The sequence below is a fragment of the Podarcis raffonei genome, chromosome 4, assembly GCF_027172205.1.
Source record: "Podarcis raffonei isolate rPodRaf1 chromosome 4, rPodRaf1.pri, whole genome shotgun sequence".
NCBI lineage: Eukaryota > Metazoa > Chordata > Lepidosauria > Squamata > Lacertidae > Podarcis > Podarcis raffonei.
Genome location: NC_070605.1, coordinates 64,538,271 through 64,554,803, shown reverse-complemented (window position 1 = coordinate 64,554,803; position 16,533 = coordinate 64,538,271). Strand labels below are relative to the sequence as shown.

Here is a 16,533-nt window from a genome sequence, read left to right as displayed (position 1 = left end):
TTGGCTCACCAGCCTTCATTAATCTGAGCAAAACAAACCACAATTCCAGGTTCGCACATAACGTTGAGCTAACGATTGTGGTTTGTTTCTTCCATGTGCTATTAAGTAGTTGCAAAACAGCCCACGTTGGTGCATTTAGAGTAAACTATTGAGTAGGTTTTACCATGGTGTACGAACTAAGTCCCTGCCTGACAAGAGACTGAATCTTTACAGCAATTAATGGCAGTTCCTCATTTATGGAATACCCTCCCTGATGAGGTACGTCTGTCTCCCCTTTTATTAATATTCAGGAGTAATTTAATCCGTTTCTGTTCATCCAGGCATTTGATTGCTGAAATATACTGTTCCTAGCAATCTTGAAATTATTAGTTGTGAGAATCTGTTACTGTTCTTAACTGCTTTTATTTTATTTTTAAAATATTGTTTTGCTGTTTGCTGCCCATCTGGGGGAAGTGAGACAGAAATTTAATTAATGATAATATGCAAGGTACCATCTTTTTTTCCAGCAGCGCTAGAACACAAATCTTTATGGATCAAGTGCAAACTTTTCCTTTCCTTGCTATATTCATTTGATAAAGGCCTTTTTATCATAAATAAAGTGGAAGATGAGGGAATAGAAACAGAGAAAAAGAAAGAAAGAGGCAAGCATGAAACTTGTTTTTAACTAAACCAAATTAATTTTAGTTAAAACTTCCTGAGGTCAAACTTCTGTTTGTCAGACTGAAGTATATTTTTGAGGAGCTATATAGGGTTGTTTTTGAGTTGACTGCCCATGTATACAGTCCAAACAAGCAGCATGAGGGCAAGGCTGCATATACGCCATGCTTAAAATCTGTTCCTGGGAAATCCAACATATTTGCCAAGGAAAACTGGGTCAGTTTTACAAACTTTCTCTTATTTTGCATAATTCTACTAGTGGTTGGTTGGTTGGTTTTATTACCATTTTGTATAACTAAAGCTACAAGGAGATGCAAGGAGCTATGGCTGAAGGGTGCAGGGATAAGTCCCCAATCCAATCCCATTACGGTGGTACCTCGTGTTACGGACGGGATTTGTTCTGGAGGTCCGTCTGTAACGTGAAATGTCCGCAACTCGAAGCACTGTGTCTGTGCAGGCATGTGGCGCGATTTGGCGCTTCTGCACAGGTGCGAGCGGCGAAACCCAGAAGTAACCTGTTCCAGTACTTCGGGGTTGCCACAGGACGTAATGCAAAAAAACGCAACAAGAAGCAGACACAACACGAGGTATGACTGTATTTCTCAAATGTCATTGTCCAGATCAGAGGCCTTCATTAACTCTACTCAAAAGGAGAGGGTAAACTTTCTAAGGAAAAGATGAGCTAATACCAACAACTTGTAAATATTTCCAATCCTTGTAGTAGATGAATGATCATGTCACAATTTATTGAGGAAAACCTGGAAGGTGAGCTTGACACTCCTTCTGCACCCAAGGGAGCTATGGTAGTTTTTCAGAGCCCTTAACAGTGTGCTTTCCTGGGCTGTCACTAAGGCAGAATGGGACAGCCCAGCTAGGGGCAAGCCATCCAATCACTTGGCTCATTATCATTATATGCTGCCTCAAGGCATCATGGATCAACTCAGGGTTCAGGTGGTTATGTTCCTTTGGGGCATCTATCGCAAGATCTGCTAGAGCAGTTTATCTGCAGATCTAATGTCAAGTGCTGCTGGTTTTTCCATTTGAAAATGTAGAAAAGAGTTTCCAAGTGTCATTGTAGCATCTGGAACACCTGGGGTGATTCTGGATACAGTCCAAAATGTACCTAATGGTATAGTAGTAGGTGAAGGGTAAGAGTAATTGCAAAATATTTCTGTTTGCAGATGGTGTTCTCTTTGCATTACCATCTTTAGATTTCTGGGCCAAGCTTGGTGATGTTTATTAATGATTACTTTGGATATCTTATATATTTGGTTCAAAATAAATTGTAAAAAATAAAACTTCTTTAAGATTCCTTACTTAAATTTGACATTTAAAACAAAAATCATTCAACTCTATCAAATGCCTTTTAGGGATCTGTGTATATATGAGCTGCCACTTCTTTGTGCATTTAATAATGATAATTCATACACATTGTACGATAGTAATTTGTACTATCAAAGACTAATCTAAGCATAATAACTTTGACTTTCTTGTTTATAAATTAGTAATGTCAATGTGTTATTCCACACAGTTGGTATTTTGATTCTGAGTTGTGATGAGCAAGCTTTCTCAGACTTGCTTTGAAAGAAACTCACCTAAAGCAAGCTAATTTGGCCTTCATTTCAAACATTATCTTGTTTTAAGCTTGGGTTCAATCAAACTCCACTCATCTCACATTCCTGTGATCAGGACTTCTGGGCCCTCAATAAAATTAGATTATGCAGGAATTTTGGGGCCTGCAATGCTGCTGTTATTGCCTGATGAAGGCTACAACAGTAATCCTTCTAATTATCCCCAGCACCAAAGAAATGAGTCAAGGGATGGGCTGGCTGTACTAAGGCCTCAGTACATCCCAGGAGAGCAAAAGGCTTCACAGCAAAGGAGGAGGAAATAGCTTATGGACCTTCAGGGGTTGTAGACCAAGTTCTCCACCACCATCATCATCATTATCATTACTAAAATTTCTATATTGCCCTTCATCAAAGGATCACAGGGCGGTTTACAATATAAAAACAGAAAAATACATAACACAGTAACAAACAAAACCAATAACTGGGACAGGCAAAACTTCCTACCATCATGGGGCATTCTTTCTATCCTGCAACATGGCATATAGTCATATGTTAGTGTATTGTAATCTCAACACTAAAAGAGTCAACACTATATTGTTGGAATATACAAAGCTTTTCAAACACTTCCATTTAGCTTCTGAGTTGTCATGTTGAAATAGATATAGGTGAGGATGAATGAGCAGCCTTTGCCTGCAGTTTCCATTACTTTTGGGAGGAGGGCATCTGCATTCTTTAGGAAACTCCAGATGGGATGGGAAGAGATTGGCCACTAGTAACCCAAAGTGTTCTTGAGGATATCCACTTGTTTGAACATACTGGTCTTTCACTTTAAGCCATGGGTCATTATATGCCTGCCTCGAGTGACCTTTCAGCATGAGAGGTATTTTCCAGTATGAGTTCCTTAGAAGGTTGGCAGATTTGTTTCTGTTTCAAAAAAGGTTATCTCAGGGTGTGTTGCTCCAGGAATCTCACAAGATCCTTCTAACAGTAGAGTCAAGTCTTTTTGTGATGGAAGGCCACTTTCACAATGGCATAGCACAAGGAAAAGCAATGAACATGTGAATTTCTAAGAGCACCAGCAATTAAAGCTGCTTGTCATACATCATCTAGTCTAGACCATTGAGCTCAAGACTGAAGTACAGTCGACAAAGATTTTGTATGGGGGTTCTGTTCCCACCCCCACGTGTCAGCAGAGTGTGTATATGTATGTCCTGCCCAGTTATACCCTGTTTGTGACTTTTTGGTGATGTTTTTGGTCACTTCAGGGTTCGGCACTGTGTTAATCAGTATGTACAATATGTATTGTACATATTGATGCATGCAGATGTCTCAGCTAAAGTTCATATAAACAGGCAAGGGAGAATGAGATCATTGGATCTATACAGAGAAGCCATCAAGACATTGGGTGGGATAAACAGCACCGGATGAATATGCCTCTGTGGTGTCCTCCAACCAATGCCTGACAGGCAGATGTGGTGAAGTCTGTATCCTTGGCTCTTCATTCAAAGTTTAAGAAAGCCAACTTTGGACCTCATGTCAAGGTTTATTTTTAGGAACTATGTGGTGTGATAATGTATGACTAATAGGGCTCCTAGGGACGTGGGTGGCGCTGTGGGTAAAAGCCTCAGCGCCTAGGGCTTGCCGATCGAAAGGTCGGCGGTTCGAATCCCTGCGGCGGGGTGCGCTCCCGTTGTTCGGTCCCAGCGCCTGCCAACCTAGCAGTTCGAAAGCACCCCCGGGTGCAAGTAGATAAATAGGGACCGCTTACTAGCGGGAAGGTAAACGGCGTTTCCGTGTGCAGCTCTGGCTCGCCAGAGCAGTGATGTCACGCTGGCCACGTGACCCGGAAGTGTCTGCGGACAGCGCTGGCCCCCGGCCTCTTGAGTGAGATGGGCGCACAACCCTAGAGTCTGTCAAGACTGGCCCGTACGGGCAGGGGTACCTTTACCTTTACCTTAATAGGGCTCCTATATGCATTCTCTCCACTCTCATTCATTCAGCAGTTTATGCGTATAATTAGGAATATGACTTGAAGATCATTCTGGCAGTGCTGTGATGACCACATAGACGTTGGGTTCTGGAAGTGAATTGCCAGTTACCCTAAAGTTACTGGAAGATTCTGGCAAGACTAGACTTCTCCCTGTTGTGCCCAGTATTCTGTCCATATCCTGATCTATTGTAGTTCGGTGGAAGATGAGAAGTAAACTCTGCAAACTGTGCTACTCATGTTGCACACTGCTCACTCAGAGCTTTCAGGGATGACTCTGCTTCTCCAGGCTCTTTGTTTGCTAAAGCTTGAATTGTTGCCATGTTGAGTTAAATGTTTTTATGTTTATTTTGTTAAGGGGGTTGACTTCATAATCTTTTTGGCAGAGTTCAGACATTGCCCTGCCTTCCACCAGAAGGTAGTGAAACTGCTCTCTTTCCTTTCTCTGAGATGCGAATTTACACTCACAGTATCACAATCTCCCTTTCTCTGATATTTTGTTCCCTATCTTATAATGCTTTGTGGGCAAGAGTTTATGGGCAACCTTTAGTCACTCTTCCTTTTCTTCTCCCTTTTTCAATCTATCAATAGTAATACCAGGTAGATATGAATGTTGCATATAGTTGGATCTCTATACCTCGAGGTAGAATAATTTCACTTTGATCTTTTCTGTTTGATATGTTCTAAGATAATGCCTACTGGCGTTTGTACTTTGACCAAAAATATAGTTGGGGGGACCCCAAATACCCTGCTGTACCCCTGGAAGAGATAATCTTTTACTGAAATTTTCAGTTTTATTTTCCAAAAGGTAGTGGTACATCACAGTAGACTGGTCAAAAATCAACTTTTCCCCCTCTTCAGTCAATCATGTGTATACAGTCATTCAAAGAACTGATAAAAGGAGAAAGCTCACAGTATAGATAGAAGGCTGAATTCCTCTGAAAGGTCTCTGAGTTGCAGAATTTATTTATTGTATAGCCAATGTCCATTAAAGTCTTAGAAAAAATACATAATAACCTATGTTTCACATAGGTTTTTGCTTCTTTACTAAAAGCCTGCTTACTATGATTGCTCAGTCACATTAGGGCCATTAATGTATTAACTAGTTCAGTTGAACTTTTCCGAATGCTAGTATTGCAAATACCAGAAAAGAAAGTAAAAAACAACAACGAAGAAACAATAGCTTTCTGAAGATGACTAATTTGAATGGAACTTCAGAGAAGTATGGATTGCATGAAGGGAGAGCTTGGAGGAAGCATCACTGAGTAATGTGCTGCAGCTGTTTGAGTACAATGAATGCACAGCCGCTCTGTATACATTTTCTATAATAGTTCATTAACATAAATGTTTATTTCAGGGATTCTCACACGTTGATAGTGAAACTTGGTGATGAAATAGTTTGAGTTTCCTTAGGTTCAATTAACAGAGATTAAAACTTGCAATATCATAGCTTGAAAATGTATCCCACTGAGAGATTTTTAAAATGTTTTTTGTGAACAATCACCCAGTCCAAATCTGCCTCATATTTAATATGTGCTTTTGGACATACAGGTTGGGCACTTAATACTGTAAAGCCTAAAACGTGTAAAGTGGGTTGGATGTACTTGTTCAGTTTATCCAATTCATGCAGTCTGCGTTCAACAGCTTGCACAAATCATCTCTCCAACCATCTACTGAAGTTAGAAGCAGCTTTCAGTTGCATTAGGGTCTTGGGGGAAGAAAATACACATTCAGGGAAAATGAAACCAAATGTTGCTGAAGTTGGAGGAGGAGGTAGATTGCTGTCCATCCACATGTTAAACCATGGCCAGGGTGAGCACTATGCAATGGAGATAGTGGCCTGGCTCTTACATCATGGTAAGCCTGTTTTATTCTTGCACCACACTGAGCTATATCCCACAATTGAATTAAGTGCTCCCAGAACTCAGTTGTTGTTGTTTAGTCGTTTAGTCGTGTCCGACTCTTTGTGACCCCATGGACCAGAGCACGACAGGCACTCCTGTCTTCCACTGCCTCCCACAGTTTGGTCAAACTCATGCTGGTAGCTTCAAGAACACTGTCCAACCATCTCGTCCTCTGTCGTCCCCTTCTCCTTGTGCCCTCCATCTTTCCCAACATCAGGGTCTTTTCCAGGGAGTCTTCTCTTCTCATGAGGTGGCCAAAGTATTGGAGCCTCAGCTTCAAGATCTGTACTTCCAGTGAACACTCAGGGCTGATTTCCTTAAGAATGGATAGGTTTGATCTTCTTGCAGTCCATGGGACTCTCAAGTCTCCTCCAGCACCATAATTCAAAAGTGTCAATTCTTAGTTCCATATTAATTGTCTTTGAACCCTTGTTCTTATAGGTTCTGAACTAGCCTGATGAATCTACTCTCATACAAGGCCTACCTAAAAGTTGTAATAGCACCTTGATGCTATGAAGAGTTTGGTTGACCAAACTCTTCATAGCATTAGGTCTCTATGCTTGGCATCACTGATGATCAGCCTTAAATGGTGTTGGGGATGCCTCTGAAGTGCAGTTAGGTAGGCATCAGTAGTTCAACCAACTAGTAATATTTCAAGTTTTTAAACGTCAAGGTATTTCACTAGACAATAACAGAACTAAATGAATCTTAAAACATTGATTTTCAGTTGTTTTTTATTTATAGTAGCTTAGCAAAGTTATTTAACCATCTCCTATTATTACTAAATTTATTAGTAATCTATTCAAAATCATCTTAATTTCTTGTACTGAGTGAACTCCAGTAGTGTCCAGTCCAGCAATACTTCTGATTCTCCATGCAGCCTCTTGCAAACTGTCCCAAAAATGCTCAAGATGGTTGGTGAGGGGTACTCCACAGCAGATTTGGGGACTGCCTGGGAAGAGAGGGGGAGATCACCCTTTTATTTTTTAGAAGATAAGCAGTTTCCCCAGCAGCTCATACAGACACATATTTAAGACGTTTCTTGTTTAAGTGTACTTTTGTGTGCCTTGATAATTGCATATTTATATATGTTGTGTATATTTTGATCTTGGTAGAAGGGTAAACTTGACTAAAATAAACGTAATTTAATAAGAATTTTATCTCAAAAGTTGATAAATGTTTTCCTCCTCCTGAGATTCCCATGAGCAAAACTCATATATACAAGCATTTGAAGTACTGAGATTTGCCTTTTTTCTAACATTGCAAATCGCCATGTGCAAAATGGCATGGTGAAAAATGAAGTGCATCTTTTATCATCTTCTAGCTGCCGAATGAGACCAGTGACACTTCCATGCAAAAAGAAAAAACAACAACCCGAAATTTGCAGCACATTCATATTCAATTTCATCACAGCAGATGCTCATTAGTATGTTGTTATTAATTGGTATTCACTTTAGGTTTTGTTTAAAATGAAGATAATAATTAGGTTTTAATGACTGCATCTTTCAGGGGGAGGGATGGGGAAGGGTAGAGTAACATCTCTCAAAACACTGAAGTATTTCTTGGAACTTGGTTCTACGTACTGTAGAAAAATGTCTCTTTAAGAGACACAATTCTCTGACAAGAACTTAAATTATTTTTAAAGAACTTGTCCTAAATTGTCTGCTTGATGGATGTGCAGAATCAGATGATAATGTGAGCCTCCATTCTTTCTAATCAAATTACCAAAAAGACTTCTTATAAAAGTAAGTCTCTCTAGCAGTTGATTAATGAAGTGGTGCCACTGTTTTGTATTAGAACTAATTGAAGTAATACAAATAAGTTATCTCTCTAGCCTGTAGAAATTATCTTCTTTACAAAGCAATGTAATGGAGTTGGCAAACCCCACCCCCCACCCCACTTTACGGTTCATAGCATAAAATAGAAAGGAATACAAAACTGGTAGATAGATATAAAATCAGAGCTGCTTCTCATTTTATTACCATTTTCAATTCTGCGCCTATGTTATTTAAGTAATATGTGCAACTGTACTGTGATAAGCCCATAAGCCGCTGAGCTACTTTGAGTATGTATGTATACGTTATGGAGTTAGCTATATTTATTACTCAATGGATGCATGCATATTCCAATGTGGAAGTAAATTGCAGTACTAATTTTGAGCCTGAGAAATATGGCTCAAACATAAAATATGAAAAGCAGCCTTTAGGAATATGAAAAGGTGCACTGGGAAAAAAATAGGTAAACAACTGAAAAACAGCAATTCATGCTATGACAAATAAATGCCGTGCTTATTGGGTCCAAGTATAGTAACCAAACAGCCTGAGGCATACTGTAGTTATCAGTAATGGCTGGCTACCTCTCACTCAGAAATGAATGGCCTTGTTTTTTCTTTAATTAATCTGTGCATTGCACACCTGAAGTACACATAGTCTAAAATATATGCTTATTTATATATGCATCTGTGCTGTTACATCCATAAAAATGGTTATAATTGCATTGTATTTATAGTAGTGTCATAATTATAAATTAATATCACTATGCTCATAAACACCTATATTAGCTGCCTCTGTTACACTGGCTTCTAATGCTATTTTTAATTTATTTAAAAATCTTAATATCCTGCCTTTCTATTTCATAGTGAAAGTAGATTGTAGTGTTTAAGAAAGGAAACATCAGATTACAAATTTAATAAATAAACCCATAATCTATCTCTAAAAAGCCCTGCTAGGAAGCTGTATGTTCTTTTTAAAGTGGGTAGCTATGCATACATACATATTATGAGCCCTGGTTTTGCCTGTGAATCACAATTCTTTCAAACAAGGCGTCCTTAGGTTCTCTTTGTGATTGTACAACGTGGACTGTTAAAAAGTTTCATGGAAATGTGTGCTCTTCTGGCTGTTGAAATAATCTTTAGAACAACTAGCATAAACAGTCAGATTTCATGGGGCAACATATTTGAAGATAATTTAGAAATGTCTTCTTGTTGGGTATAGCGGAACCAAGAGCCATTCACACTTCTACATACCTGTGAATAAAGTAAAGTTAGAGTTTCCTTACCCAGGATCTGAACCATTTGCCCCAGAGTTTCTTTCAAGACTACAGGAGAGAGTCATGTGTTAGAAGTTTAAACATAACATTTATTAATTACTATGAAGAGTGCAAGTGATCCTTACATCTGGTGTTCCCATTAAGTGGTAACCTAAAAATGAACCTATATTTGCAATTCAAGAGAGAAGTTTTGAAACTGGCTTTCACAAGGCGGGCAACAAGTTGTTGTTTTTTAAAAGTGGATTAATTTAGATCTTTTATTTATGCATGCTTGTCCAAGATATGACCTTTATATATTTTGAGCTTATTTAATTTGTATTTCTCTATTCATTTATTCATTTTCTGTTAATAAAATAAGATGTAAGATATGTCTCTTTTAAAATTACCTCAGTGAATTTTTTAGAATTATTCAGTGGTATTGGTGAAGGGGGCTTGTTGAAGAAATGCCTAAGAGTAATGCCAAAGAAATTAAGCCGAAAAGTCACTAGAGGACAAAAAAGGGCTTCTTCCGGTTATGTGAATGCAAAATGAAAATATTTGTGAATACAGAGATTGGGTAAAAGACCCCATTGAAATCTACAGCCTTTCAGATGCATTGCATTTTAAAAATATCATCACCAAAGGTAAATGAGAATTTACTAATGCAAAATTTTAAAAGGCTGCTTTCCTCCCATGTAAGGCACCTCTTCCTTGGTTTCACATATGTGTCTTAATCTAACTTAATTGTATTTGACATTGAAAATCTCTAAAGCTTTTTGTTTTCCACTAGTTACTAATTGCAAAATATGCCAGGTAACAAAAGGGCAGGAGGTGTTGGTATAATTAAAAATATATGTGTGTGCATAACTTTTTTAAAAAAAAAAATTCTTATCCATTTAGGTAGTGACTTTCAATTAGCCTCTCTGCTAATATCAGGTCACTAAACTCCATAGCTGATGCTTTATTCCTTCATTTGGGTTGTCAGTCGTTTGCTTCAGTTGGCTGGCAAAGGTGGCTGTATATCCATTACGAGCAACACAGCACTTTGCATTTCTGAATTGACAAGCAGCTATATTGACCTAGCGCTTATTATGGGTCAACAGCTGCGTTAACCAACGGAAGGACTGAGGGGCAATTAAAATGAATTGGCAAAAATATATCTTCCTAATTTACTCCAATTTGTTATTTATGCTAACATTGTATGGCTTCTATGGTGACACTAAACAGAATGGACCCAATAATGGCAATTAACATAAAAATATAATGGCTAATCAAATTGACAGCAACTGTTTCTCATCATCTCGACACACAATACATTATCAAAACAAACTATTATGAAGGAGGTAATTTCAGTGTTCTATTCAACCTGCTGCATGTGTGCAGTCAGGGAGATGTGTACCAGCAATTACTGCTGAATCCAAAAAACTAAACAAATAACTTAATCGCTGTCGTCCTCCTTTTTTTTCCTTCTTCAGGAAGCAGTAATCAGGATTTACTAAAAATAAGTGGTGTATAATAGTATAATGATGATGCATATCATAGAATAACTAATAAGGAATAAAATAAGCTTCTGTGTTATATAAAATAAGTTCATGTGAAGGAAGGGTGAAGGTATGGTAGTATTAAGAGCACAGAATGTTAACTCTGAGTGTTGCATTTTTAACAATATAATATGCAGGTGTTGATTGGGCCTTTATGCCATATGGAATATAATAAGGTTTTGTTATTAGAACATGCACCCTTACATTGATTTTCGACCAGTAAACAAAAACACCAAATTTCAGTATGGCAAGATGTGTTTTTAAAAAACAAACAACTAATGACTAAGAATATATCCTACACATGTAGCGTTGAAAGTCCGGGGATTTCCAGTGGTTTGGCTAGTTCAACGCTTCACCTAAGTTCTTCTGGTAGAAACTTAGAGACTTTGAAATCCTTTATACAATTTCTCCAGACCCTCATTATTTTGTCAAACTGGTTTTAAGTTGGTGTCATCTTTTGTTTGTGTATGTGGTAGTGATTGGCACTATATATCAGTTATTATATCCTGCCTTTTGCCTAAGAAGTGCTAGGGCAGTGTAGATAATTCACCCTTCTCAATTTTATCCTCACAACACCTTATAAGGTAGGTTAAACGGAGGGAGAGTAACTGGCCCAAAGTCGCCCAGTGAACTTCATGGCTGACTGGATACTTTAACCTGGGTCTCCCCAGTACACGTCCAAAATGTTTAGCTCTGCATCTCGCTGGATTGGTGGCCAGATGACCAAGTCCTCCCTCTCTTCTTTCTAAGCTTAATTTTGAAATGGAAACTTGCTTGCCCTTCCCTCTTGTGTTATTTGTTAACTCTACACTGGTTATATTCAATTCCTTTTCTTCTTCTTTTCACATGTTTGGACAACATACACCCAACATGCATTCTGTCTTCAGGGACATACATCAGTTTATAAGAAGCAGCAAATATTACTTTTGTGCATGTTTTTCTTTTCGCTTTTCTTTTTGAAAGCATGAGCAAGCCAGATGCAGGCTATGGGGAGCCCCACTATCCTGATAGAAGGCACAGCTATGAGCCAGTGTGGTGTAGTGGTTAAGAGTGGCAGACTCGTAATCTGGTGAACCGGGTTCGCGTCTCTGCTCCTCCGCATGCAGCTGCTGGGTGACCTTGGGCTAGTCACACTTCTTTAAAGTCTCTCAGCCCCACTCACCTCATTGACATGTATTCATGACAGCATAATAGGTTTCTATATTATCTTCTTGGACTCTATCTGTTCCATAGTTGTTTACAACCCAGTCTTACAAAGGACAGAAAAATATTCCCTATCCACAAAGGTAGCAAGGTCACTGAAAGCAAAATCATGTTGGATACTACCCCCAAGATAGAAATAATTACAGGCTAGAATTGTTTTTTGAGAAGGTGACTGAATGTATGATATATGTAGAGTTCCAAAGATTGATTATCTTGGCCCTTCTTAATCTTGCTTTAGGTTTTAGGTAACATTATTGCAGTGGTACCTCAGGTTACATACGCTTCAGGTTACAGACTCCGCTAACCCAGAAATAGTACCTCGGGTTAAGAACTTTGCTTCAGGATGAGAACAGAAATCGTGCTCTGGCGGCGTGGCAGCAGCGAGAGGCCCCATTAGCTAAAGTGGTGCTTCAGGTTAAGAACAGTTTCAGGTTAAGAACGGACCTCCGGAATGAATCAAGTACTTAACCCAAGGTACCACTGTAGATGGGTCAATCTAATAATGTCTGCCCCCCCAAACCCCACTAGTTAATAATAATAAATTAGGCTATTGTGAAGTGTCTTCCATCTATAAGTTGAAAAGTTAAAACTAAATGACATGCAGCACTATTTGCAATTTCTGCTATTTGCTGCAGAATTGCAATTTCTAACCCAGGAATAAAGCCTGCTTGTTGTGGATCTGTAACCCAATAAGCAATGAACCACCTACCTATATCCTCTAGGGCAAGTATTAAGGTGAAGCACTATTGTCGGAAAAGCAATGCCATCTTGTGCATGCAAAATAATAAACCTAATTTCTTGTTAAGCAAGCCTATGCATGCTGATATGGGGATAGAGTCCAGCGGTTTCATCACAATATCTTGATCTTTTCAGTCAAACTACTAGAAAACTCTACTGTAAGACTTCAGAGAGTCATATGCCTTGGAATGGGAAGTGGGAAGAGCTGTGTATCTCAGTGACCCTGATACATCCGTAATCCCAAACAACTGGTGGGGCAATCCTATGCTCACTGTCAATGCCATGGCTCTGTAGAGCTGCTGAGTTACCACCACATCCACACCCTGGCCACTCACTGGTGGAAAGGGACAGGCAAATCAGGCTCAGTCCCTGCACCAGCTTCAGGCCTAGCAGATCCAGGGCTACTAGTCCTGCCCAACCTTTTACTGGGCTCCATTGGCAGGAATACTGCCGGTGGGCTACCCACACCCATGTCTGACAGGCAAAGAGTGGGGTATGCTCCAACAGAGTGACACTTGCATTGCTCTGTCACTGGGAGGCCAGCTGAATCAAGCGGAGGGACGCCTACCCTCAGTCCACTCCCACCACAGTCCAGGTGTTTGGGGATTTGGATTGCAGCAGGTAGTTATTCCAAATCTCCTTTTATGTCTAGTTCAGTAAGAGTGATTGACTTACAGAATATGTTAAAGCACATTTGGTCCTGATAGTAACTAAACTTTCCATCTTAATCCAATTTGCAGTGATCCCTGGAACATCATGGCAAAGAGAGGGATAAAACTCTCCCAAGGATCCCTGGGGTGTGGCAGATATAGAGGGTGGTTTTTAACGTTAAGTTTTACTCAGAGTAGGCCCATTGGAATTAATGAACAAAATTAAGTTTGGTCCATTGATTTCAAAAGGTCTTCTTGAGTAAAACTTAGTTGAATAGCACCCATGTGATTTTCTGATATAGTTTTGAAACTTTCAAAATAATCCTGTTATTTCAACAGTGTAATGCCTGCTTTTTTAATAATTCCATACATCATGCTATATATTTTGTAAAAGAGATTACTTGTATTGTACACATTTGTAGATTGGCTTCATTTGAGCCACTTTAGGTGACATTAATGCAGAGCAACATATGAAACGGTAAATGGCCTGTGGCACACTGTTTTGCACAAATAACTCCATAATGTACCCAGTGTCTTGTAGCTTCTTATAAATCACTTGGCACTAGCTAACATTGGAGACATGGTGTTGAATCTGATTATTCACAAAGACTTACCATTACAGACTTACTAATTGCATTTAGAGTAAAGAACTAATACAAATAGCAAATTCTCAGAAGATAAAACAATTGCATTGAATTGCTGATAGTAATATGTTTTGCACATTCATACATCTTATGTTAATTAAATCAGAACTTACCCATATTAGCAACATATAGGACAACAAGTTAGCTGCATAGGTTTTTTAGAGGGGTTGGGATTTTTTTTTGTCTCCACATTAGTTGGTTCCCAAGGCAACTTAACAAAAGTTAAAGACTTGCCTAACACCAAACAAGTTTAAATCCAATGCATAACAGCAAATCAGCATAGCTTGTGTATGAAAGTTGCAACTGATCATGCTTTTTTCTGGCATTAGCTTTTTTCCCTGGTGCATTTTCATTTATGTTCTTTTTACATTACAGTACTCTGACAAGGCCCTGTACACCCAGCTGTGCTTTTACCGGTACATTTTTGATATGGACTATGCAATGGAAAAACTTACTGATCAAGAGAAAGGTATGTTCAAACACTGTAATTACCTTGTGAGTTTAAAGCGGAAGTTTGCATCATAAAAGGCTATTCTGCTATGTTGTGCTGCTCCAGTCTGCATCATTCTGCTCTCATCATTTACACAAGTTAGTTGACTGCTTGAATTTAGGAATTCCCCATTTAAGAAGGTACCTGCATTTCCTAATAATCCACAGTATACCCCTCACTCTGCTGAAAAAAACAGTGTTTAAGGAAGGAGTGTTTTAAACTCATTTAACTGGTTGGGGGTGCTGGTGGTAATCTTCTGTTGAGCATTACTCCTACTGCGAGGGCAGTGGAGGGTCAGTCTAATTGTGGGAGAGAAGGGACTGATGGGATCTGACATAGGGCCTAGTGACAGATGCTTGCAGGCAATGAGAAGGCTAGAGAAAGCTTTGGGTTAGAGTGACAAGGAGTAGAGCATAAATGGACCAAAACCCGTGTTTGTTTTAGCCCCAATTATTCAAACTTTTGGTATTCTCTAGTATTTTCGTTTGCCTGTTTGTTTAAGTAGTTCTTACATCTATCCTGACAGACATTTAGAAAAAGGTGGGAAAGCTCTTTAAAGAGTAACTTACTTCTTTGCACTTTCTGAAAAGGCATCACACTGGTCTGCCTGGTAAGAAAGGGTGACAACATATCTACTTAAGAGTATCAGGCTTTGTTTCGAACAATAGACAGGAACTCTGCAGCTTAACCTCAACAGAAGCCAGGAAAGAATGATATCTTGAAGAACAGATCAGAAGTAATAATTTCTGTACATGTTTGACTTTCTATTGAGTCTTGCATTTTTCCATTCCTTTTCATTTAAAGTCTGCTAACCCAGCAGTAGATATAGAACACCTTAATTGCAGAGCTTTCTGACACTGAAACGCAAAGTTCCTAAAGGTATCAGAATAGTGCCTGAAGTAAAAATGAAAGGTTAGGTTATATTGAGATATGTTCTGATTGAAACAATGTCAGATATTAAAAGCATTGTCTGTACCTTGAGAGTGCATTTCAGTACATATTAATATCTTCATGCTATTTATTTTTATACACCAGATTTATAAACCAAACTAAATGCATACTCAGTAAATACTTTTACACAGTTACAGCAGCATTTTACACTCCCACCTTCATAGAAAAATACTAAACATGCCCAGTTTACTTTCTGGATGAATAAACTGTAAAATTGCATTTAGAAAAATGAAAGTTAGGCTGTATGACCTACATGCAAAACACAAAATCTAACTTTGAATATTTGCTTGTATCCTGTAATTTAAACATCGTTTTCCCCCTCTGTGTTCCCTCTGTGGTGTACCAAATATCAATTGAAAGTGATTTTTTTTATGGATGAATTGCTAGAAAGCTTTGCAAGCAGACTTTTCATAGTGGCAGTATTTCTCAGAGCTAGTAATGGGTGGGTCTTCAGTGTGTCTCTGTTAGCAGGTGACAATTACTCAGAAAAGTATATGCAGAATGCTGCAGCTGTGTCTCGAAAGAAACTTAAGAATGAAATGCTTCATTAGAACAGGGTGTTTCCATAAGCGAAAATGGAGTTCCCACACTTAGACTACTAGTACATTTGGGTGCAAGAGATAGCATAAGAATTTGCATGTACTTTGGAAGGGTGTGCTGAATTGGCATATAGATAGCAAGGTAGTATTTATATCATCAAGTTGATAATTGAAGTAGCTTTGAAGGCAACCTCTCAAACATCAACTAGTAAAACTGCTCATTATGGTTATTTTTCATGTCCAGTCAATCTAGAGATGAATAACTCGCTGCAGAATCCCTTCCCAGGGTTCATTGGCTTGCTGATAACTAAAAGAATGCCATATACTCAAGTTAAATATTCCTGGAAAAGTAGGCAGATTCAGGCCCAATTTGAAATTGTGCCTAAGTAACAGGATACATTTGCTAGACACTAACGCATAGAATATGCAATGCTTTTGGAATGGAATAAAGTTTCTGTAATACGAATCAAACATAAACCAATCCCTTAGAGAACTGTTTCTTGGACATACGTCATATATTTTCTGATGTATTCTAAACATCAGTATTTAAGAAATATTAAAATCTACAATGTTGATTTCACTGTGGCTTTGTTTAATTTGCTTCATTTGGATTTTAGTGAATTTACAATGA

The 16,533-nt window shown here is 38.6% G+C and overlaps 1 protein-coding gene across 3 annotated transcripts in view; it reads left to right on the top strand.

Moving 5' to 3' along the window:
- Positions 1-16,533, top strand: part of POLA1 (DNA polymerase alpha 1, catalytic subunit) — a 179,655-nt gene that overhangs the window by 113,908 nt on the left and 49,214 nt on the right. For all 3 annotated transcript variants that reach the window (XM_053387009.1, XM_053387007.1, XM_053387010.1), the window contains one exon: positions 14,298-14,391. In XM_053387009.1, coding sequence (XP_053242984.1) covers positions 14,298-14,391 — 94 coding nt within the window. The remainder of the gene's footprint in view (positions 1-14,297; positions 14,392-16,533) is intronic.